This window comes from Crotalus tigris, unplaced genomic scaffold (assembly GCF_016545835.1).
Source record: "Crotalus tigris isolate CLP2741 ecotype Arizona unplaced genomic scaffold, ASM1654583v1 scf7180000018445.1570621, whole genome shotgun sequence".
NCBI classification, from domain to species: domain Eukaryota; kingdom Metazoa; phylum Chordata; class Lepidosauria; order Squamata; family Viperidae; genus Crotalus; species Crotalus tigris.
The window spans coordinates 699,022-722,781 of record NW_024097006.1 but is presented as its reverse complement, the minus strand read 5'-3'; the positions used below and the strand labels follow the sequence as shown (position 1 = coordinate 722,781).

Below are 23,760 nucleotides of genomic sequence, written 5' to 3'. Positions count from 1 at the left end.
TTCTGCTCTCCTTGATTCTATACCAGTGGTTCTCAACCTTTTTAATGCCGCGACCCCCAACTGGTCATAAGTCGAGGATTACTCAACTGGTGCAGCACCATTTGCAGAATGGGACTTTTGGCGGGCTCAGCAGGGTAGAGACAGCCTGGACAATTCCTATTGGCTTTTGAAAGCCAATAGAATTAGACTCTATTCAAGAGAGTCTATTCTATTGGCTTTCAAAAGCCAATAGAATAAAAGGGAGTAGCACAGCTAAGGAAAAGGGGAAAAAATGGCGGACTGCATTGTTTGGCGACCCCCATGAAATGGTCGCTCGACGCCAAATGGGGTCCCGACCCACAGGTTGAGAACCACTGCTATAGAAGTATGTCTGCAAGTCTGAGCATTCGCAGTGAATGGAGCTCTGCTTTTCTGGAGACAATCCAAAGAAACATGAAGCTAGAGCCCTGTAATGATAATGCAGTTATTAGCCCCATCTTGGAAGACACCTTACCAACAGAGGTATATTTGTGCACTCAAAAGACCAAAATTCTAGTTGGTTTATATTTTGATTAGGGCCAATCAACATGACGCAAACCTGTGTGTAGGTTTTCAAGCATTCCAGATCCCTTCTCTAAGTACGTCAGAGCATAAAGCAGGGACAGTTTCTTCCTACTTGCTTCTCCATTTCAAAAGACTTCTAGGGAACTCAAAACAGCACCATCGGCACCTCTTGGTGGACCCATTAAAGGTAATTCAAATGGCCATCTCCCTATTCCACAAATAGGTTTATCAGACACGTTTGTCATCCTTACCTCTCTACTTTGTTTCTATATCAAAGCTCAGAATGATGGACAGTTGCTCATATTAAAATTGGCAACAACATCACTTGTGGAATGGTGTCAGGTCTACTCATAATAGGTATCCCCCCCCCCAAATCACACAGGTCTGGGAAAAGAGCAGTATGATTTTCCTTATATCCATAAAGGTCACCAGGGAGGAAAGGAATCAAGTGAGCAGGCAATGGAGTGAAAATCTTTGACATTATCAACTTTTGTATCAGCTAGATTCTAATCCAGAGATGGGCAAATGGCAGCTTCCTTGCAAACTCTTCCAAAGGTTAAAACAACAACAAAAAAAGGTTGAGCTAAAGAATTTTAGTCTTATGTCATCCATTGATTTTTGCCAACTAGCTATTTTACCTGTTGGAAAGTTGAATTGGGGAGGGGGAAACCTAATCTGAAAAAGAAATATTGCCCATCCCAGTGACCAGTTTTAATCATTAAAAGTAGGTATGCCAAAACTGGTAAAGGGACCACGGAGTGAATGCTGGTCCAGGATTTTCAGTCAAGACATTTCATAGCTTTTATTTTCCTGTTAATAAGTTGCATTTAATGGAGATAATATGATTTACCATTGCAAGAGGAATTGTGAGCTTCTGCTCTTCCCAGTGTGTGTTTCCATGAGGAGGACATTTGGACCATCTGATATTGCTGTGGAATCAGCCTGCTGGTTCTGAAGAACTTGCTTGATCTGCCACCTCCCATCACTCTGACACCACACTACACAATCACCAGGACTTACTATCCTTAAAACAAGAATGGGTTTGTCCCTAGTAAAATCTCTTATGTGCATAACTGAATCTGGTTAGTTGTTGTAGTTGAGCCAGACATTTGAAGAATGAGCATACACTGTCAGGGCCATTGTCCACTTGGTCTCAGGTAGGTGTAATCTGCCGTCGAAAACACCGACATGTAATGCATTTGAGGAAGCTTGTGCTGATGTAAAAAAGCCTGGTGAAGCGAAAAAGTAGGTTGTAATAGGCACTGACGGACAGTTCCCCAGAGGTGTCGGCATACTTTAGGGCCACCAATGGTGTGTACAGAGGGTTTGTTTGGGTCCGGAATGGCGGGCGTTCTTTTGCAATGACATTGACCACAGCCTGTTGAAAGGCAAAGGTGAAAAGAGATAGGTGGGTTGATACATTTTAAAAAGTATTCATTTAAATCATTTCTCCTCCACTTTATCATTAAAACCATCCCCCGGTGGAGCCGCTTCCCTTTCATAAACATTCTTTCTTCTGCTTCCTCCTTGCTGTTAGAACCATGGTTCCTGAAATGTGAGATTGACTTAAAATTTGTATTTTCTCTTCTGGAAGCAGAAAGCCATAGCTCAAAGGTGTACAGCATATTGTGATATATCTAGGATAGTCCCTTGAATTTCTAATTGAAAAGGTCTTAGGTTAATAGGACTAGGAAAGATATCCTTTGGCTGAGCCCTTGGAGAGCTTGAGCCAATCAAAACGGACATGAAAGTGGGGTGAGACATAAGAGTCTGGGCAGGTCATTCAGGAAGACCAGGTGAAAAGTTGATTAGAGGCAGCTTGCTGTTTGCTCACCTACCTGCAACTATTCATGGAATACTAGATGCATAACAGGGTAGGCAGATGAGAATGAGAAGGGAGGAATTGTTGCCAATGCCAATCATGGGAAGAGGATGAATTCTGCTTTGTATGATGGCAACAGAACTCGATAAGCAAGATTTGTCTATCTCAGTGGTTCTCAACCTGTGGGTCGGGACCCCATTTGGGGTCAAACGACCATTTCACGGGGGTCGCCAAACAACGCAGTCCGCCATTTTTCCCCCCTTTCCTTAGCTGTACTACTCCCTTTTATTCTATTGGCTTTTGAAAGCCAATAGAATAGACTCTCTTGAATAGAGTCTAATTCTATTGGCTTTCAAAAGCCATAGGAATTGTCCAGGCTGTCTCTGCCTGCTGAGCCCGCCAAAAGTCCCATTCTGCAAACGGTGCTGCACCAGTTGAGTAGTCCTCGACTTACGACCGGTTGATTAGTCCTCGACTTACGACCGGTTGGGGGTCGCAGCATTAAAAAGGTTGAGAACCACTGATCTATCTAAAACAGGGATCTCCACACTTGGCAACTTAAAGATTGGTGGATTTCAATTCTCAGAATTCTCCAGCCAGGCTGAGGAATTCTGGAAGTTGAAGCCCAGAAGTCTTAAAGTTGCCAAGTTTGGAGACCCCTGATCTAGAAGAACTTTCCTTCTGTAGGCCCCTCCCATCACCTGTGAGATTGCTCCTACCTTAGCCACAGACTCGGGGGACTGGCCCATGGTGGTGAATATTTCATGCGAGGCTGGTAGGTAGATCTCCTTGAAGTAGTGCACAGTGGTGGCGTCAACTCCTGGAAACTGAGACTTGCCCACTTCCTCCATCAACTTCATCTCAAATTCAGTGTTTATAGGGCCAGGCTCTACCAGAGAGATGCTGCACAGGGAAAAAAATCACCCCCAAAAGCAGTCAGCAATTGGACTCAGAGACCATCACATCAGAATTGGCCAATATATTATTTTCACAGATGGATCAGCCTTTTCCCCTGTTCTCTAACCCTCACCCCTAGAAACCCCTCCCACGAAAGGCCCATTTTCTTTGTGGACTTCCAAAGCTTTTAACTTGTATAAAAATTATACATCTAGATTCTAGAACATTTATCCCATTCTTCCTCTTGAGTTATCCTTCTAGGTAACCTCTCCAGTAAGACTTTTCACTGCTATTATCTTTTTCACAGGACACACTTGGATCATTCTGTCTCATTTCATTGAAAAGTGAGTCCATTGCCAGGGTTGCAAATTGGACCATGACCCACTGAAAACCTCTGGACATCTTTTATGAACAGACACACAGAGGATCCAGTGAGTCTTTGAATTATTATTAATTTATCAAAAGCACATAATGGACTTCGAAGACGTGAATCGGCATGGAATTTCTGGTGAATATCTATGAAACAGCATTTTTTGGACAAATGGGTAAGTCCTGTTTTGTTCTGAGACAGACCCCTCCCCTCCCCCATGAAAATTTTTTTTTCCCGTTCCTGAAAATATTTTCTTAACTCTTATGTTCTTTTAGAAGGACTTTTCTCAGAAAGGAGAGATGGAAGGAGATGTCTCCAGATAATGCTCTGTTATCCTGAGTATGCATTACCAGGATTTGGTTTAAATTCATCGTATGTTCAAGATCCTCATCTTATTTGTCTCTTGAGAAACCTATATACGGGTCAAGAAGCAACAGTGAGAACTGAACACGGAACCACTGGTTGGTTCAAAATTGGAAAAGGAGTCCGGCAAGGCTGTATACTGTCGCCCTGCCTATTTAACTTATATGCAGAGCACATCATGAGAAAGGCAGGGCTAGATGAAACAAGAGTTGGAATTAAGATTGCCGGGAGAAATATCAACAACCTAAGATATGCAGATGATACCACTCTAATGGCAGAAAGTGAAGAGGAACTAAAGAGCCTCTTGATGCGAGTCCCTTGGACTGCAAGGCGTTCAAACCGGTCAGTCCTAGAAGAGATCAACCCCGACTGCTCTTTAGAAGGCCAGATCCTGAAGTTGAAACTCAAATACTTTGGCCACCTAATGAGAAGGAAGAACTCACTGGAGAAGGGCCTAATGCTGGGAAAGATTGAGGGCAATAGAGGAAGGGGACGACAGAGAATGAGATGGCTGGATGGAGTCACTGAAGCAGTACGTGTGAACTTAAATGGACTCCAGAAGACGGTAGAGGACAGGAAGTCCTGGAGGAACGTTGTCCATGAGGTTGTGATGGGTCGGACACGACTTCGCAATTAACAACAACAACATGTTCAAGATCCAGGAGATTTGTCTTGGGAACCTAGAGGTACTGTCTCTCTGCTTTGTTAGAACTGCAGATTGGATGAAGGAATGACAGATGAGTCCCGGTCAATCTAACAACCCCTGATTCATCATAGCTTGAGGGGACAATGCTGGAAGACCAATCTGGCCCCAGGTTTGGAGAGCTGCTGATTTTTGGATGCCTAGGGGTTTGCCCACCCTTCCAGACTGCTGCTCAATTGCCTTATTCTTTCAGTCCCAACCTGCTTGCTTTTGAAATTAAGTCTTCAGGTGTGTCTGCTTTTGGCCCTCATACTTTGCCATTCCAGCCTAGTGGTTTGTTCTTGGCTTTCAATTTTGGCTTCTTAGGATGGAAACGAGCCTGTCGTCTGTCCCAGGCCAGAAATCATGTTAAAGCCTGAAAGGAGAATGCAATTTTCTCAGTGGTTCTGGCTGACTGGAGGAATCAAATGGGCTCAATTTAACAGCAATGCACCAGGCTACAGCTCATTTATACTGAACCAGAATTCTGAATAATTCCAGGTTGATGTGATATATCTGATGATGGCCAATATCTGGCATGAATTAAATTATTGTGGCTATAGTAATATACATTTGCATGATTGTACAATCATCCCCCAACTCACTGACTTCCAGATGTGCTGGGCAACAACTATTATCCCCAGCCAGCACAGCCATTGATTACTGGCTCAGTGTATAAGGTTTAACTCTCCCTTGCTTTGTTTTAGCTGATTTGTGCCAGAAATATATACACCTCCTTGGGAGGATTGTTTTTCTTTTTTTCTCTTTTACACATTGATAATGTTTTGAAATTCAAATTTAGAACATGGCATTATAATAATAGTAATTAAGACTAATGTTTTCTCAGCTTTATTTTTCTTGCCGGCTGCAACATGCTTAACCCCAAATGACTCCCTTAGATTCATAACAATGCTCGTGCCAACGTTTGTACTTTACTGCATCGTCTCCAATTCTCCCAGCTTTGGCTTTGGATGTGAAAAAGAAATATGGTGACTCTGAATTTAATTAAAACACAGATTTTTGTTTTTAAATTATTAACAAATGTTGGCTTGCAGCAGCAGTGCAAAATTTGTATTTCATACTAGAAACATCCAACAAGGTCTTGTTTCAAGGCACATTGTGTATGCTACCATGATTTACAGTGCAGATGTTCAATCCGCCAGATTTGGGGAGATGATAATTCATGAGTTTTATGATCCATGGAGCAATTTGCATACCTAATGTTTTACTTACAAGATGGTATGTAGGATGTACACATCATCTTATCTTGTGAAGGGGTTGGATATTGCTAGCTTTAGCCAGGTCAGTTTTCCCCATCTTTGCTTTCTTCAGACTACTAATCCTAGAATTCCTAGCTAATATGGCCAAAGCAAGGAATCCTGGGAAGTGCAACACATCCGGGGAGCAGGAACTATGGAATGCAGCCTAACATTACCATTTACCTTCATCATGGGTTTTCTAGAGCTGGCTTTCCAAAATGCTTGGCGTAACAGAATTGAGAGCTGATTTTGGGGAAGAAACGAGCAAGCTGTTGAAGGGCTCTTGCAGAAAACTACACAGTAATGAGGAAAGCGGGAAGCACAAGATGGAAAGACAAAATGATCTTGATTTTGTTTAGTATAAGATGGGGCAGAGAGAAACTTGAACAGGCCTTTAAAATTCTATCATGCTATTTTACTACGCTGGAAACCAGTTGAGTGTGGCGGTTAAAGACGCCAAGCAGGAAAACAAGCTGTCAAGCCCTCTCGGGCTCGACATATGAAAATGGGAGACCAGCACAGAACTGCAGATTACCGGTTTGAAAACACAAGCCGAACATCCTCTAATGGGCATTTCGCTGTTAACAGAATCTCGGATAGCTCAGCGGAGCTGAGATGCTATGGCTGTGTTGAAGAAATAACACGCATATGCAGAAGAATGGTAGACTGCCAATCAGGTGTTTGGTGGCTAACCGAATCCCAGCTGACGGAATGAAGACGTGAATTCCAAAATGTGTATGGGACCTTTAAGAGTATTACAAGAGAAACGCCAAATGGAGGGGATGAAATATTAATTATTATAGAATGCTGGTTGGACGATGATGGGGCGAAGTGCGGAAGGGTGGATGGGTGTGGGTTATTACACTGGGTGCGGTCGTGATTAAGTAATGGGTGGGGTTAGATTGGAAAGGGATTTAAATAACGCTGGGAGGCAGTAGCTCCCAGCACGAACTTTGTCCAGGCAAAGAGCCTTGTTACCGCAGGTCTTTGTTTTTGTTCCTTTTGATCCTGATTAAACTGCTGTTACCAGATACGAAGTGTCATCGTGTTCTCTGTATAACTTGGTTCAGGTAAGGATCGTAACACAAGCAACAAATTCAGTTCCTGCCTTAGGCACAAAGCCAGTTGGGTGACTACGGATCAGTCTCTCTCTCTCTCTCAGCCCTAGGTAGGAGGCAAGGACAAACTACAGGTAGTTCTTGACTTAAAACAGTTTGTTTAGTGACCATTCAAATTTACAACAGCACTGAAAAAGCGAATTATGTTTTTCACACTTACGACGGTTGCAGCATCCCCATGGTCACGTGATCAAACTTCAAACGCTTGGCAACTGAGTTATATTTATGATGGTTGCAGGGTCCTGGGGTCACATGATCCCCTTTTGTGACTTTCTGACAAGCAAAGTCAATGGGGAAGCAGGATTAACAACCGCATTACTAACCTAACAACCTGCAGTGATTCACTTTCAGTTCATAAAATGGGGCAAAACTCATTTAACAAATGTCTCACCTAGCAGCAGAAATTTCGAGCGTAAGGCTAGGATTACTTGTAGCTCTGAGAACGTTGTGAAGAAAACTGCGGATACTTGTGGCCAGGAGTAGGATTTAAAGGCACAAAACAAAGCACACCTTACTTAAAGTAAAGAACTTTCCTGGAATTCTTGCCATCCCCGTTTCTTGACCTGGCCTACCTTGAAGGGTTGACATCTGGATGCTATGCTATGTCTGCCATATGGAGGCTGTATTGCTACTTGGAACTGTCCATTGGGAAGAATGAGTATAGGGGTGTCCATGGGGGTGGGATTAAATATGTTAAGACGGCAATCACAAGTAGGCAATCAAATCCTTCTTTTGTATGTGCAGTGTGCTACATAGTCACAGCTCCCATCTTGACAAGATCTTCCCCCTTCCCTTAGGCAGGGGTAGGCAACCTTGGCTGTTTTATGACTCATGGACTTCAACTCCCAGAATTCCTGAGCCAGCCTCACAATGCATATCCCTGGTATAGGCTCAAAACTAGGGGAGTTCTAAAATGATCCAATTGTCTTTAGCCAGCGAAAAACAGGATTTTCCACAGCTGTGAAATTCTCCTTGGTTATGATATTTTGCTGAACGGCAAAGGCTTTTATTAAAAAAAATGTTTACAGTGCCTTGGTTGTTAGGTTATTAATCATGTTTTGTGCTGTTTAGAAGGTACTAATCAGCATCAGCGTGTTTTCTACTGCTATTTTATAGAGTGTACTTAAGGCTGTTTAATTTTCAATTACATTATTGGTTAAACTGTCTATTAGCTTTCTTAGCTATTTTTTAAAAAATATGTATCAGACTAGAAATATCAGACATGAAATGTCAGCAACAGAATTGGTACTGGGATATCAGTAAACTAATTTAAAAGTGTCATTTATTATTGCTAATATTACTAGTCAGGAACATTGATCGCTTTAATGTGTGATGGCCTGAAATAAGCAAATCTTCTTCTCCTTCGCTAATATTTGAAAGCATAAAAATAGAGATGTGGGTCCAATTGCTCTTATGAGTAGTTGCTAGTATATGTACCTATGTTTACGTAAAGCAACAAAACACCCATGTCATCCCTTGATGATTCTCCCACCACCCCCTCAAAATACTATTATTTTTTAAAAAGACCAACTTTCAGAAGCGCATCTCTTTTCAAAAGTTTCCCAACCTATCACGAGAGATCTCAAGAGTTTTTGTGGATTTTTCATTTTTCTTCCATTTGTGTTTTTGTGCTATTTCTGCTGAACCTGAAAATGTTGCTGAGCATGAATATAAGAGCTCAGATGCACGTGAGGCTAAATAACATTGTAATGTTTGCTTTATGGTAATGTAAAGTGCCTGGAGATGGGTTCTGATGAAGCCTCTAACATTAAATTGCCCTCTTCTCCCAATCTGCTGTCTGCATGTTGCACAAGATTCTTCCCCTTGGTACTTAGAGTAGAAAATAAAACCAAAGAGGACCCCTTCCTTGGATTCAGAGCCCAAGGCCCCCTCAATTTTGTTTATATATGAGGAACTTGAGCTCAGTTCAGAAGTTGCTGAGTACCTGCCATCACTGCACCTGAGAGCACCAAGTGAGTCCAGGGCAGGGTAGGCAACCTTGGCTCTTTTATGACTCATGGACTTCAACTCCCAGAATTCCTGAGCCAGCATGGCTCAGCTTGGAAACTTTCCCTTTCCCCTCAGCATGGCTGGCTCAGGAATTCTGGGAGTTGAAGTCCACGAATCATAAAAGAGCTAAGGTTGCCTACTCCTGCTCTAGGGAGACAGAAGCTGGGGGGGAGGTCCTGCAACTCTGCCTCTGCCCTCCAGGATCTTGCTGACATCCCCCTTTCCCTGTTGCCACTTTCTATTTTCAATTGCCACCTCTCCCCGCCTAGTGAATGCATTGGCTCCGTTTCACTCACAAGATATTGAATTTGAGGAGCTGCACAGCAAGGCTTTCGCAGAAGCCCTCAATAGCAAACTTGGAGGCTGCATAGACATCATTGAAAGGGACACCTGGGAAGGAAGCAGAAGGGGTGTAAGTTTTCATACTTAGTTCCATTTAATCTTATATTTTTCACACTTAGCCCAAACGTCCGTCATTGCTTTAGGTAGGTTGAATTGAGAACTGAGAAAATGCCATGGGCATGCTCAGAAAATGATGGGATTAGCTGGTTATTAAGTATCTTTTTATCAATGGCAAATGGAAGGTAGGGCCCTTCTAATTTCCAGATAACTTCAATTTACCTCTTTATTTTACGAGAAAAAGGGCACACATTTAGACAAAGGACTAATTTTCAGCCATCATCTCTTTTTATTTTTTATTTTTCAGAGAGTGTCTCTGAGATCAATACAGAATCCAGGGGTGGTCCTCGGAAACCAAACAAAGTTAGTGCTTTCCTTTGTAGCATGTTAGGTTTCCACTGAATTGTTTAAAAATTAGTCCAGTTTCCTCCAGAAGTGACGGACGTCCGTTTCCATTCAATGTGGTTAGTCTGTATGGATGGAAATTCGAAGGCTGAAGTCCAATAGGCCAAAACAGAGGAAGGCTGATGCTGTTAGCAAGAATTTGACACTCAAATATAAATGGGAGGACTCATTAAATGGTTGGGTACTGAGATCCTGAAATGGGAGGTATACATTATAGCCTATATAAAGTATTTTGTAATGAGAGACAGAAGGAGACTTATAGTCAAATAAAGCCAGAATTGTGCATTATCTTGACTTATGCAGAGCCTCATTTGCCAATGTAAGATGAGCTGCAAATGTGAAAAATTGAGTTGTTCAGAATATTTTTAATGAGTGTATTCCATCATTGATGTTGAAAGTTGTAATGGGATGTGAGGAACATGATCTTACAAAAGGCGATGAGATCTTTATATCCATAACAACCTTTATACCCATAACAGCTAAGGAGCTAGGCAGGACAAGGCTTTAGAGAGGCATTGATCTGGAATAAGGGCTCTGCTTCATCTCTACCCCACCACCCACCCGTCAGAAGTATCATTCATACCTTGCAATCCCATGACACTGCTGATTACCACAATGTGTCCTTTCTGACGCTGCTTCATTGCAGGGAGCACAGCCTTGATCATGCGGATGGCACCAAAGAAGTTGGTCTCAAAGATGTGTTTCATGGCATCGATGCTGATCATTTCCAGGGGCCCAATGAGCCCCACACCAGCATTGTTCACTGAGAAACATTAATTCCACAGTTTAAAACATTATCCTCTACTAATCCTCCTAACTCTGTAGTTTCTTGCACTCCTGCAGCAATGTCCTCTATGGAGACCACCATTTTGTTTCTGCTTTGGGTTTTGTTGCTCTTTACCTGGATCCCTTTTCTTCTTCTTCTTCTTTCAAATGCTGTAGCAACAGCTCTCATTTCTTTTATAAGAGGAATGGACCGGCTATTTCTAGGAAAAGGATGGTTTTCCTCCATAGGATTGCCGTGGGACATTTTGTAATCAAAGCTCACATGTGTTGCCACAAAGAACCAGACTCTCTCAAGTGGAAGCAAAGTGACTACTATGTGGAAGCAACTCTGTGGTTGGGCCTAGCCAATGCAATAGAAGGCTAGTTATCACAAGCATGGCCAAAGCATTGGCTGAGAATTGAAATAACCCTTTGAGATATGTAGGTCAAGAAGCTACATTGTAAGGATTCCATAAATGCTTCTTTATTGCTGTAGGGCATATTAACATTAAGTCTTGAAAATTCTCTCTGCTCCATTTTATACTAACATAATCAAAATGGGGTTATTTTGACTACCTTTCTGACATGTCATTTTATCAGTGGACTATGTAATCTCTTTTCTAAGTCCCTCTAATGCAGGGGGTCAAACTGCCGGCCCATGGGCCGGTTGCATCATGCAGAGGCCACACCCACCCCAGCTCCAGCAATGTGAAAAAAGTTGTGATACGTCGTGACACATCATGTGATGCGGCGAGTTTGACACCCGTGCTCTAATGGCTTGCTCCTTCCTTCCTTCCTTCCTTCCTTCCTTCCTTCCTTCCTTCCTTCCTTCCTTCCTTCCTCCCTCCCTCCCTCCCTCCCTCCCTCCCTCCCTCCCTCCCTCCCTGGCTTTCTCATACCTTCCCCAAGGTAAATTCTGAATGTTTTTACAAATTACACATCTAGAAAAATGGATACATAAATTTTCACTTCACGGGGTGAATCTTCATATCTCAGTGCCTGGATTTGGAATCTCTCAACTGAAGTCCCCCCTACCTCTTTTATTTTTCCTCTAGACACATTTTTATCTCATTTGAAAGAAGTATGCCTGCTTTTAAATTATGTTCCTTCTAAAATAATGAAAAATGTCAACCATGCAACACTGAATAAAAACTAATTAAAAAAACAAAATGAGAATTGCCTAGACATTCCCCCAAAGAAAAGAGGAAATCTATTCCAGTTAATTTAGTAGGTAATTGAATGAGAGGTTTTTTTTTTTTTTTAAATGGATATATTTCCTGACTTTCCTCCAGGAATATAAGAAGGAGCATACCAATTCTTTTTCCCTCTCCCAATTCATGACTGACTGTGTCTCTCCAGTCTGCAATCTAACTATGTACCATACTGCCTCTATTACTTGGGAGAAGGCTGTTTCTAGATAATCAAGTATTTTAGGCCTTCCCAGTCCAATATCTTGTAGATGCTTTGGAATACAATTTGCTTTAGCCATGTTGGAGGTTAGGACTTGTGGTCCACATGTCTGAAAGGCATCCAGTTATAGAAAATTATTCAGTTCCTCTGAACTTGATATTAATTCTTGGATTTTATTCTTTCCACCCCAATAAAATATTATAGTATGTAAAGCAGCCACCCACACCCACACCCACCCACCCACCCACACACACACATTTGGGCACATCATCTGCCCATGATTGTTTTTTATATGTAGTCCTCAGCTAATGTCCATTTTCAAAGTTACAACAGCACCAAAAAAAATGACTTATAATCAGTCTTCACACTTATGACCATCACCACAGCCACGCAATCACAATTTGAGCACTTGGCAAATGGTCTGTATTTATGACTGTCGTTTGTGACTTCACCGGTGGCTTCCAAAGAGCCAAGTTAAAAAGGGAATTCAGATTCCCTTAATGACCATCACACAAAAGTTATAAAATCAGGTTTGGAGACATGAAGACTCATTTAATGCCATATTACTTAGCAACAAAAACTTTGGTCCCAATTGTGATCGTACGTTGAGGACTCCCTGTATTGTAACAGTGTGTTTTTAGACTCACATTTGCGAGATGGACAATACACATGCACACAAACACACACAACTATATTAAAGAGAAAGAAATGCAGGTTGCTTCAATGGGCCCTTGTTGTAAAGGGTTTTGAAAAAATTCCAGAACCAAGGAGAAGCAGAGATGGTTAAATTGGCTCTTTTATCCAAAGAAGAGAATATATTTAATTTTGTTTCTGTTTGGGAATTGATTCTGTGCTTGCAGCAGGGAAAAAAATGAAACTTTGATTTTTGCTGATTAGATAGGTTTGTTGCTATAGAGATGGCTAGTATATACTGTTGTGTAAAAGTAAAAAGCTGAGGTTGTTATCTTCTATTGTGCTAAAGAGTGTTGGAAGTTGGGGCTTTTTTCTTTCCTTTTCCTTCTTTACTCCACATTTTCTCTTTTTTTTCTTTTTCCCTCTCCCCAGTTTTCTATTGCTTTTTAAAATTTATCTTTGTATTTTATACTTTGATAAACTAATATAAATACATATAAATGTATTTTATATATATAAAAAAGAAAGAATTCCAGAACCCATGCCCTTTTCCTTACTTTGTTTTTTTAGGGCATTCTGTAAACTATTTTACATGCAGTAATTTGGTTGTAGGGATGAGAATACTCTGGGTCATATTTATGTGCAATCTATGTTGATTGGTGATACAAAAAATGTGGCTTTAATTCTGACGCCCAAAGGCATTGTTCCTAAAGTCAATTGGAAATATGCAATGCTGTTATGTTAGTCTACTCATTGAATCTCAAGAGTTCACTCCCAGTGTGGAAGTCAGTTGGAATTTGGCAATTTGTTTGCATGCATGCACGCAATACAATCTGTTTTGTGTATTTGGAAAGTTAATATTGTCTTGGCCATAAACCATCACAATCTCGAAAAGCAGGTGGAGGAAAAAAAAAGATGTTTCGAAATATCTGTTTTAAAATTATTACAGGATTCTGGACTCTCTACTGTATATCATATGGAGAATATTATATGTAAAAGACTTGGAATAAACTGTCAGAAATATTAACAGCCAATGTTATCTAACACCACTTCCATCTCACCTTGGAGCCAAGAGGCTCAAGTCACCCTGGGAATAGGCCAAGGACGGAAGGGGAAATAAGAATTAGGGATCAGGCTTAGCCTTAGACTCGCAGTGTTTCTCAACCTTGAAAATTTTAAGGCATATGGACTTCAACTCCCAGAATTCCACAGCCAGCAATGCTGGCTGAGGAATTCTGGGAGTTGAACTCCACATGCCTTAAAATTGTCAAGGTTGAGAAACACTGCGAGAGGAAGGGGGAATTATGAAATTTCCAGTCCAGCACTCCCTTCACTCAAGCCCAATAAGGAAAGCTCCAGGACTGAGTTTGAGCTAGGATTATCAAGGACAGAAATGCACCAAGGACCCCTCACACAGAAATGCAAAACCCATCAAATAAACCTTCCGGGATGCTGTTTGATTGGAAGGAATTTGGGGCAGAACCCATCCCAGCTTTCCTTCCTCCTGAAAACTGGCACAATGCAGTGCAATACTCAAAGCAATCTTTCTTAGCTTGAGCAACGTTAAGACGTGCGGACTTCAACTCCCAGAATGCATGCTGGGTGGGGAATTCTGGGAGTCGTATTCCACAAGTCCTAAAGTTGCTGAGGTTGAGAAACCCTGCAACCTTTCTCAATCTGGCGACCGACAGATTGTATTTTTGATCATCAGTACAGCTGTGACGTATTGTTATCCCTTCGCATTCATAGCATATGAGTGCTATAGTGCAGCCACTCTGAAATTATGGAACTTGCATGCATCAGCATAATTTAAATATCAAGTACACTTTCAAAACGCCATCTTAAATCCTTTCACTAATATAACAAAGAAAGGAAGGAAAAATAGTCAAAACCAAATAATAAAAAAAATAAACACCTAAATTATAAAACAAAAATCCTTTAAACTGCTCTGTCTGTTTAAAATTTACTCACCAAAGTACTATAAACACGGAGATAGAAGCGGCAGTTTCTTTTGCTTCCTAGGAAGCAAAAACAGCTGGGAGGCGGAGATCAGCAGGAGCTCCGAGGGAACACTCCTTTCACCCCCTCTAGAAATAAATCCAGAGGGGGTTCAGGGGTTCTACCTCTATTCCTGCGTTCTCTGTCCCTTCCCTTTGCCCGGGAAGGGAATTTCGAGCCGCGGGCCAGCTGATGCACGCTGTGCTCCGCGGCTCTGACACTTCGCCAGCTGGACGGCTAGAAGATAGCCGCCATCGCCGTCGCCTCGTACCGGAAGCTCTTAGATATACAAAGGGATAAGAAAGGTTCCTCTCCCTTTCTTAAACAAGCAAGGTTACCTAAAGCTTTTTTTGATATGAAGGAAGACTGGGAATTAAGGGATTACTGGCGGGAATGTAACCAAGAGGAGAGAGACTTCACTTTTTTTTCTGATAGACACCAATCTTTTTCAAGAATCGACTTTTTTTTGATTACTACGGATTTGTATAATAAAGTAAAGAATGTAAAGATTTTTCCTAGATCACTGACGGATCATAGCCCAGTCTGGATGGAGCTGATTCAAGAGAAAGAGGAAAGGAGATCCTGGAGAGTTAATGAAAATTTGTTCAGACAAGAGAAGAATGTTCAAAAGTTAAAGGAGTGTTTAAAGGATTATTTTGTTTTGAATATGTATAAGGGGACCTCAATGTCAATGGTATGGGATGCAGGTAAAGCATTTATGCGTGGTGTTTTGATAAAAATGAATAATTGTCATAAGAGGAACCAGATTCAGAAACGTAGAGAACTTGAAGATGAAATTAAATCAAAAGAAAGGTCCTTGATTTTAAATCCTTCTGATGAAAGTATTAAAGAATCTGTAAAGTTATTAAGGTCACAATTTAACATGTTGATAGCAGATCAAGCTGCAACTAACTTATTGTTTATGAAACAAAATACATTTTGTAATGCTAACAAGCCTGGGAGATGGTTGGCTTATCAATTAAGAAAGAAACAGAGACAGAGAATAATAGAGAAAATAAATTACAAGGGTAAACTAGTTTTTCAGAAGGAATTGATCAAAAAATCTTTTTTGGACTACTATCAAAAGTTATACAAATCTACTAACGTGCAACTTCTAGATATAAATAAATATTTAGCTGAGGCAAGTTTCCCCAAATTAACTGAGGATCAGAAACATGAAATTAATGGCTTAATTACTAAGGAGGAAATTGCCTCAGCAATTCAACAATTGAAACTAGGGAAAGCACCGGGTACGGATGGGTTAACAGCTGTTTATTATAAAGCTTTAAAGGAGGAGATGATCCAACCATTAAGTGATCTTTTTAATGGTATCTTACAGGGTTTAGAGATTCCTCCTTCATGGCGTAGTGCTTTTATATCATTGATTCCAAAGGAGGATCAAGATCCTACTTTACCAAAAAATTACAGGCCTATATCTCTTTTAAATGTGGATTATAAGATATTTGCAAAAATTTTGGTAAATAGGGTCGTGCATCATCTTGTGCATAAAGATCAATCAGGGTTTATAACTGGAAGGTACATGAAAAATAATGTTAGACAAATTATTAATTTATTAGAATATTTAGACAAGAACAACCAAGTTCCTGCAGGGCTCATATTTTTAGATGCTGAAAAAGCATTTGATCAATTGAATTGGCATTTTATGTTAAGAGTAATGGAAAAAATGAATTTTGGCGAAAAGATATTACAAGCCCTTACGGTAATATATCAAAAACAAACGGCACAGCTTATTGTTAATGGAGGTTTGTCGGAGGTTTTTACAATAGAGAAAGGTACTAGACAGGGGTGCCCTTTATCGCCATTGTTGTTTGTTTTAACATTGGAAATATTATTGATTAAAATTCGAGAGTCTCAGGAAATTAAAGGAATAGAAGTTAATAAAAAAGAATATAAGTTGAGAGCTTTTGCGGATGACTTGGTTGTTACTTTGTCGCAACCTGATTATTCTGTAGTAAACTTATTACAGTTGATTCATCATTATGGTTTGGTTTCGGGTTTCAAGATTAATGTAAATAAGACTAAAATTTTACCTAAAAATATGTCTAGTCAGGAGAAGCAGATTTTGGCCAACTTGACGGGTTTTGAGATTGTTAATAAGGTAAAATATTTGGGGGTGATCCTGTCTGTTTCTAATGTAAAATTATTTAAAAATAACTATGAAAGGTTGTGGGTCAGGGTACAGAAGGACTTGAAGAATTGGGAGAAGTTGCAATTATCTCTCATGGGAAGAATTGCAGTGATAAAAATGAATATTCTACCCAAGTTTCTTTTTCTGTTTCAAATGTTACCGATTTTGAAAAATGAGATTAACTTAAGTGAGTGGCAGAAGGGTCTTAATAAATTTATTTGGGCAGGGAAAAAGCCAAGGGTTAAGTTTAAAATTATGCAAGACTTCCGTGAGAGGGGTGGACTCAAGGTACCAAATTTGAAATTATATTACGATGCGGTGGTTTTAACACTAATTAGTGATTGGGTAAATTTGACAAATCCGGAGATACTTCATTTAGAGGGATGGGATTTACTTTTTGGGTGGCATGCCTATTTAATATTTAATAAAAAAATGGATTGGGTTTTTAAATCTCATATTTTAAGAATCTCTTTACTTAGGACTTGGAGAAAATATTATAAAAGTGATTTTAAAGTTCCATTATGGGCTATACCTTGGCATGCGATAGAAGGAATAAAAAGAGGTGTAAGAATGGATATGGTGTCTTATAGTCAGCTACTTAGATGGGATGGGCAAAACTGGCAGTTAAGACTACGGGAAGACTTAGCGCAAGAAAATATTATTTATTCTTGGTTCCAATATAGGCAACTAGTAGATAAATGGAAGGTGGATTGTAAATTGGGTTTTCTTAGAGAAGATGAAAATATTATTAAGCAAGTTAAGGATCAAAGACAAACCCATATTAAGAGAATCTATGGGGTATTAGTTGAAATGGATTCAGAATCGGAATTAATTAAAGACTGTATGATTAGATGGGCGCAGAATTTTGGTGTCCCAGTCTCATTGGATATCTGGGAAACCATCTGGGTGAGAAATGTCAAATTTACACAAGCACAGAACTTAAGGGAGAATTTTTATAAAATGTTTTATAGATGGCACCTTGATCCACAAAAAATGTCTCTTATGTACCCTGACATACAACCCAAATGTTGGAGATGTGGCTATATGGATGCTTCTTATTATCATATTTGGTGGTCATGTAGAGAGATTAAAGCATTTTGGATTAAGATATGGTGGAATATCCAGAGGATTTTTAAAAGGAGGGTAAAATTTACTCCGCAATTATTCTTGTTGGGTATAGTTACAGATTGTGATACAAAGGAAGTTGTATTGATGTTAAATTTGATTACAGCCGCGAGGCTGTTAGTTGGACAATACTGGAAGAAGGAGTCTTTGCCTACATTGCAGGAATGGTTTCTTAAAGTAGCTTATTTGGCGGAAATGGCAAAGATTTCGGCTTTCTTAAAGCAACAAACGCAAGAGAAGTTTCTTGTCGTTTGGGATAAATGGATAAAATTTATACAATTTAGATTGGGTACAAAAAAATATTATATAGCTTTTTCATAATTTTTATCTTTATATATAGAGAGATATATATACTTATATATATATTTTAATGTTACTTATAGATATTATATAAATTTTTTAACTTAATTTTTTATTTGTTAATTTTCAATTAAGCCTATATTCTGCTCTGGGAAGCTCAGGGGGGGGGGGAAGGGAGGGTTTATGGTGAGGGGTGGGGGATGGGGTTTTTTTTATATGTAATGTTTAGTTTTTTTTTTTTTTGTATATGTTGTTTTCGTTTTGTATTGTTTTTGTCTTTTTGTAAAATTTATAAAACTTTCAATAAAAAAAAAAATATCAAGTACAATTCCCCTTAGCTTTGCATCATAAATGTGAGTAACCCACAGCCTATTTAAAAAACCTCTCCTCCAGAACACCTACCTAACACATCTAGCTGCTTCTCAGGAAGGCTGTTAATGCATTCAGCTACAGATTCATCACTACAGACATCAAGGCGCTGAATGGTGAGGGTCTGGTTGAGTGTGTCCCCCGCTGCTGCCTCCAGCTTGTCCTTTTTGCGCAGGTCACGCATTGTGGCAATGACTAGAAGGAAGAAAGAGCTTAAATGCAAGTTGCTCATTCTCTGGATGGGCGGGGAGAGGCTGAGAATTTAAAAAGCGGACAAGAAGAAACCTTTATATAAGGAATGTCAGAATTATTTATCTATTAACACATGTAAAATAATTTAAACAAAATAGTAACAATGATGCTGAATGTGATGAAGATGATGAAAAAATTAACCTAGTACCCTTGCATATATTAGCCATTGCTTGGAAACGTGCTTGGAATTCAGCATTAGTAATTTTCCTAAGTCTCCATAGTTATATAGACTTAACTAAAAAAAAGCTGAACGAGATTGTGTCGCTGTCATGATGATGATGATGATGATGATGAAGACAACAACAACAACAACAATAATAATAATGATAAAATTGGAAGGGACCTTGGAGGTCATCGAGTCCAACCCCCTGCTCAGGCAGGAAACCCTATACCATTTCAGACAAATGGCTGTCCAGTCTTTTCTTAAAAACTCCCAGTGTTGGAGCGTTCACAGCTTCTGGAGGCAGGTTGTTCCACTGGTTAATTGTTCTAACTGTCAGGAAGTTTCTCCTCAGTTCTAGGTTGCTTCTCTCCTTGATTAGTTTCCATCCGTTGCTTCTTGTCCTGCCCTCAGGCGCTTTGGAAAATAGCTTGACTCCCTCTTCTTTGTGGCAGCCCCTGAGATATTGGAACACTGCTGTCATGTCCCCCCTCATCCTTCTCTTCATTAAATTAGACATACCCAATTCTAGCAACCATTCCTTATATGTTTCTATCTTTCTCCTTGCCTACTTACCTGGATGCATGGTTCACATATTACACTGACTTGGTATTTAGAAGTGCAAAAGAGAGTTCCAGCACAATTATTATTACAAATACAGGAAGTCCTTGACTTACAGCAGTTCGCTTAGTGACCATTTGAAGTTACAGCGGCACCGAAAAAAAGTGACTTAGGACTGATTTTCACACTTACGGCCATCGCAGCCTCCCCACGGTTACGTGATCAAAATTCAGACGCTTGGCAACCGACTCATATTTACGACCATTGCAACCTTTTCCAATCTTCTGAGAAGCAAAATCAATGGGGAAGCCACTTAGCAACTGTGTTACTGACTTAACAGCTGGAGTGATTCACTTAACAGTTTAATGGCGAGAAAAGTCGTAAAATGAGGCAAGGCTCACTTAACCAATGTCTCACTTAGCAATGTAAATATTGGGCTCAATTGTAGTCGTAAGTCAAGGGCTATCTGTAATGATAATCCATCTGAGTATTGTAAGTACACTTCCTCAATGCTTTCTTGGGGAGATGGCAGCAAAGACTGGAAGCTACAAGGAGCCAAAGGGCTGGGATGCTGGTTATTCAGAGAGCTCTCCCTACCAGACAGTCTCTTGTTGTGTTGTGCAACAGACAGGATCAGCCAATCAAAGTCCAGAAGGGCTGCTCAAAGGAGGGAATATTGGCTCTTGGCCAGGGTTCAGCAGGTGAATTGAGGATTCATGTTTTGTAAGCTTCTTAAGGGTCAAGATGCCAAATCCCTCTGTGTCTAATCTCTTCTTTGAAGGTGAACTCTGTACATGTGGTGTATGCCAGTGTGTTGTAGGCAGAGAAGAGATCATTCGTTGCAAAGAGTATGAACAGTATAAGATCCATTCTTCCTCCCTCCCTTCTGTTTCTCTAGATTTTCTATATAAATTTACCTGCATGCCCTCGTTTGAGACAATAACTATAAGTATGGATTCATGTGTAAGAAGTTATAAAAAAAAACAACTTTCTGTACATGATATACTTGAACATATAGAGGGGGAGAGAGGGGGGATATCCATTATAATTAAGCCCCCAGTGTATCTGCTAACGTCCCCTTGGCTTTGAATTTTTTAAAATTATTTAATTGAAATAAAGCCGAATAACTGGAAAGTAGTAACTTTTTTCTTTACGGGAAGTTCTTGGGCCCATCCATATAGGCTGAAGAGGCATTTTGGAAAAAAACAGAAAGGATAGGTATCTGCAAGCAGATAGAAAGGGCATCTATCTTTCAAGAAAAATAAATAAAGAAGAGATAGGATACCATCCTTTGGCTAGAAGTGGCAACTGGGGCACCTTCCCTAGTTTGTATTTTCAATGTCTTTCTGGGATACTTCTCATGTTTTTCTGGGATCTGCTAGGCACAAATGAGCTAAAAAGGTGTATAGTCTAACCCAGGGATAGGCAACCTTGGCTCTTTTATAACTCGTGGACTTCAACCCCCAGAATTCCTGAGCCAGCATGGCTCATCTTGGAAACCTCTCCCTTTCCCCTCAGCATGGCTGGCTCAGGAATTCTGGGAGTTGAAGTCCACGAGTCATAAAAGAGCCAAGGCTGCCTACCCCTGGTCTAACGAAATATGTTATAGTCCCATTCCATGTTGATAATAAAAGGTGAGGCTGATTAGACTCAATGCCTAGAGCCAGTCAACAAGTTTCTCTGGAAGTGAGATTAATTGTATATGTCTTGATTCACATTCCTCTGAATTTCAAATAATAGTTATTACAGCTTTGTAGTTTACGCTTCACAACATACCAAATTCTGAAATGTAGATTCTGATTTATCATCATGCAACAGGACTCTATCATTCTAAGCCCCCCCCCTTTTTAAATTGAATTTAGTTTCTAGTTCTCATAGTTGAAGAAAAATGACTTTAAATATTGCAGTAGGTTTTCTTCTACTGTCTTTGCTCTGACATTACTCTTATTCATGCAGCCCACCCATAACTTGACTCTCTAATATCCCATTAAGCCCCCTTCCCCCTTTTTCTTCTCATTACAAAAGAACTAACATCTCCTCCCATATAATTTAATGGAACAGAAATGGATTATCTGCCAGGGGAATGTAAATGAGAGGGAAAAAAAAAAGAATAATGGGAAATTCTAAATTCCTGTGGCAATGGTATTTATGATTATGTGCGGGCTTCAAAAGATTGCTTGGCTTTAGAAAGCAAGCCCAGAAATGAATTTTATGTATATATAAATGTGTGAATGTGTGTATATCATGTGCTGACTCTACATAATACCAGTACTGTTAACATCCCTTGTGCATATAACAGGGGTAGAGGCTGTGGAAATTATTTGCTAAGCATCTTAGTAAAGGCTCATATAACAATTACAGAGGATTGGTAGTTTTGTCTAGTGGTTAAGGCAGTAGGCTAGAAACCAAGTGACTGTGAGTTCTAATCCCACTTTAGGCATGAAAGCTACCTGGAGAACTTTGGGCCAGTCACAGTCTCTTTCCCCCCAGCCCATCTCGCAGGGTTGTTGTTGTGGGGAAAATAGGAGGAGGAAGGAGTATGAGGTATGTACGCCACCTTGAGTTACAAAAATAAGGTGGAATAAAATAAATAAATAAATAAATAAATAAATAAATAAATAAATAAAACAATTCATCAGTAGCTATTTTCTTACCACAAAAAAGGCCTTCCATGAAATATTTGAGTCATTTGTCTATGTCACAGGTGTCAAAGTACTGACCCATGGGCCGGATGCGTCATGCAGAAGCCGCGCCCACCCCATTGCCGGCAATGGCAAAACTGTCCTGATACGTTGCACGACGTCACGTGACGTCGCGAGTTTGACATGTCTGGTCTATGTGGCATGTACTTCTATCCAATATGCCCTCTGTTGTTGGGCATTCAACATTTTTATCACTGCACACTTTTAGTGTACATAAAATACAAATGTAAGTTCCCTAAGGAATGCTTGCTGTCTTAAGTGTATAGCCTGTCATCCCCGATGCCCATTGGATTCAGTGTGTCCATGATCACCCAGTTACTTGTCAATAGCACTTTTTGCTAAAAGGCTACCTCCTATGGCAGACAGAGAAAGAAAGGCAGAACTGGAATGGAAGGTTGGAGGAGAGGGAATTGTTGGCATCCAGTGACATTCTTACCATTCCCGAGTCTTCTGGCATCTGAGCTTGGTTACACAAGTAGCCTTTGGAGATAATCTGCATCGCACCCAGCCAGTTTGTCGAGTAAAGGGCAGTTAATGTGATAGTATGGAAAAATATGGGGAAATGAAGAGGATGCAGCACATGAAGCCGAAGACCCAACAGCATACAAAGTAGTCAAAAAAGGCAAGGATGCAAAAAACGAAAGTAGATTGAATATAATATTGGAATTCAAGTGGCCTCCTGACTTTGGGTTGACTTTGGCAAAGTGGTCTTGAGCTGAGTTGACAAGGAAGAGCTGAAAGCTCACTGGATACAAAGGTGCCATGATGGGTATTGGAGAACAGACCAAATGTTACGCAGAATCCTGACAAAAAAGCTTAGTGAGTCAAGGGAACTGATGGGGCCAGGCTGCATACGTTTACTTCTCCAGTTAGCTATCATCCCCAGCTCTAGCTTTCCCTTTCTGAAAAATCTTTCATGCCTTTTATCCCACTTTTCCTTTAACCTACCCCATCTAGAAAGACCAGAATGTCCAGTCCTCTGAGTATTGTGTCTCAGTTATCCCACCTCCCCTTTCAGATACCCTGATCTCACCATGAAATCGCCTTTCTGGATCCCGTGCTAGTTGCACAGCCATGCACAGTCCGATGCCTGAGGAGCAGCCGGTAATCAGCACAGTGCGTGGAGCTGCCTTGGCCATGGCTGAGCTGCAGTGAAGTGTGCCCGAAAAGATCAGGCTGGAAAGTAACAGAAAAATCCATCATGTGATCCAGGGATCAGCTGAAGACTTGAGAGGGTGACAAGGTGGAGGCAGTGCCTAACTCCTATAGGCAGATGATTAACTTTCCAAACCTGTATCGGTCTTTCTCAAAGCTCCTCTGTTTCTTCATCCCTTTCAGCAGCTCCATCTTTGCTCAGAGCTGGAGGGCCATGAATGCAGTCTACTCTCATGAATAGAAACTCTTTAAAAATTAAAGAAAGAGAGAAAAAAGAGAGAATGAATTGTAAACTTTGCCACAGTGTGGACTG

General features: G+C 40.4%; 1 protein-coding gene across 2 annotated transcripts; it reads right to left on the bottom strand.

The window, feature by feature from the left end:
* Positions 1-330: 330 nt before the first annotated feature.
* On the bottom strand, positions 331-23,558 carry RDH8 (retinol dehydrogenase 8). Of its 2 annotated transcripts, XM_039352567.1 has the most exons (6): positions 23,326-23,549; positions 18,651-18,812; positions 10,452-10,631; positions 9,361-9,454; positions 3,085-3,268; positions 340-1,921 (listed from the first exon to the last, which is right to left on the bottom strand). In XM_039352567.1, exons 1-6 carry the CDS (start codon positions 23,429-23,431, stop codon positions 1,697-1,699), a joined length of 951 nt encoding a protein of 316 aa, XP_039208501.1. In that variant the 5' UTR covers positions 23,432-23,549; the 3' UTR covers positions 340-1,696. The 2 variants fall into 2 exon arrangements, with proteins under 2 accessions (XP_039208502.1, XP_039208501.1); XM_039352568.1 differs by lacking the exon at positions 18,651-18,812 and having other exon boundaries at positions 331-1,921; positions 23,326-23,558.
* Between the last annotated feature and the right edge of the window lie 202 nt (positions 23,559-23,760).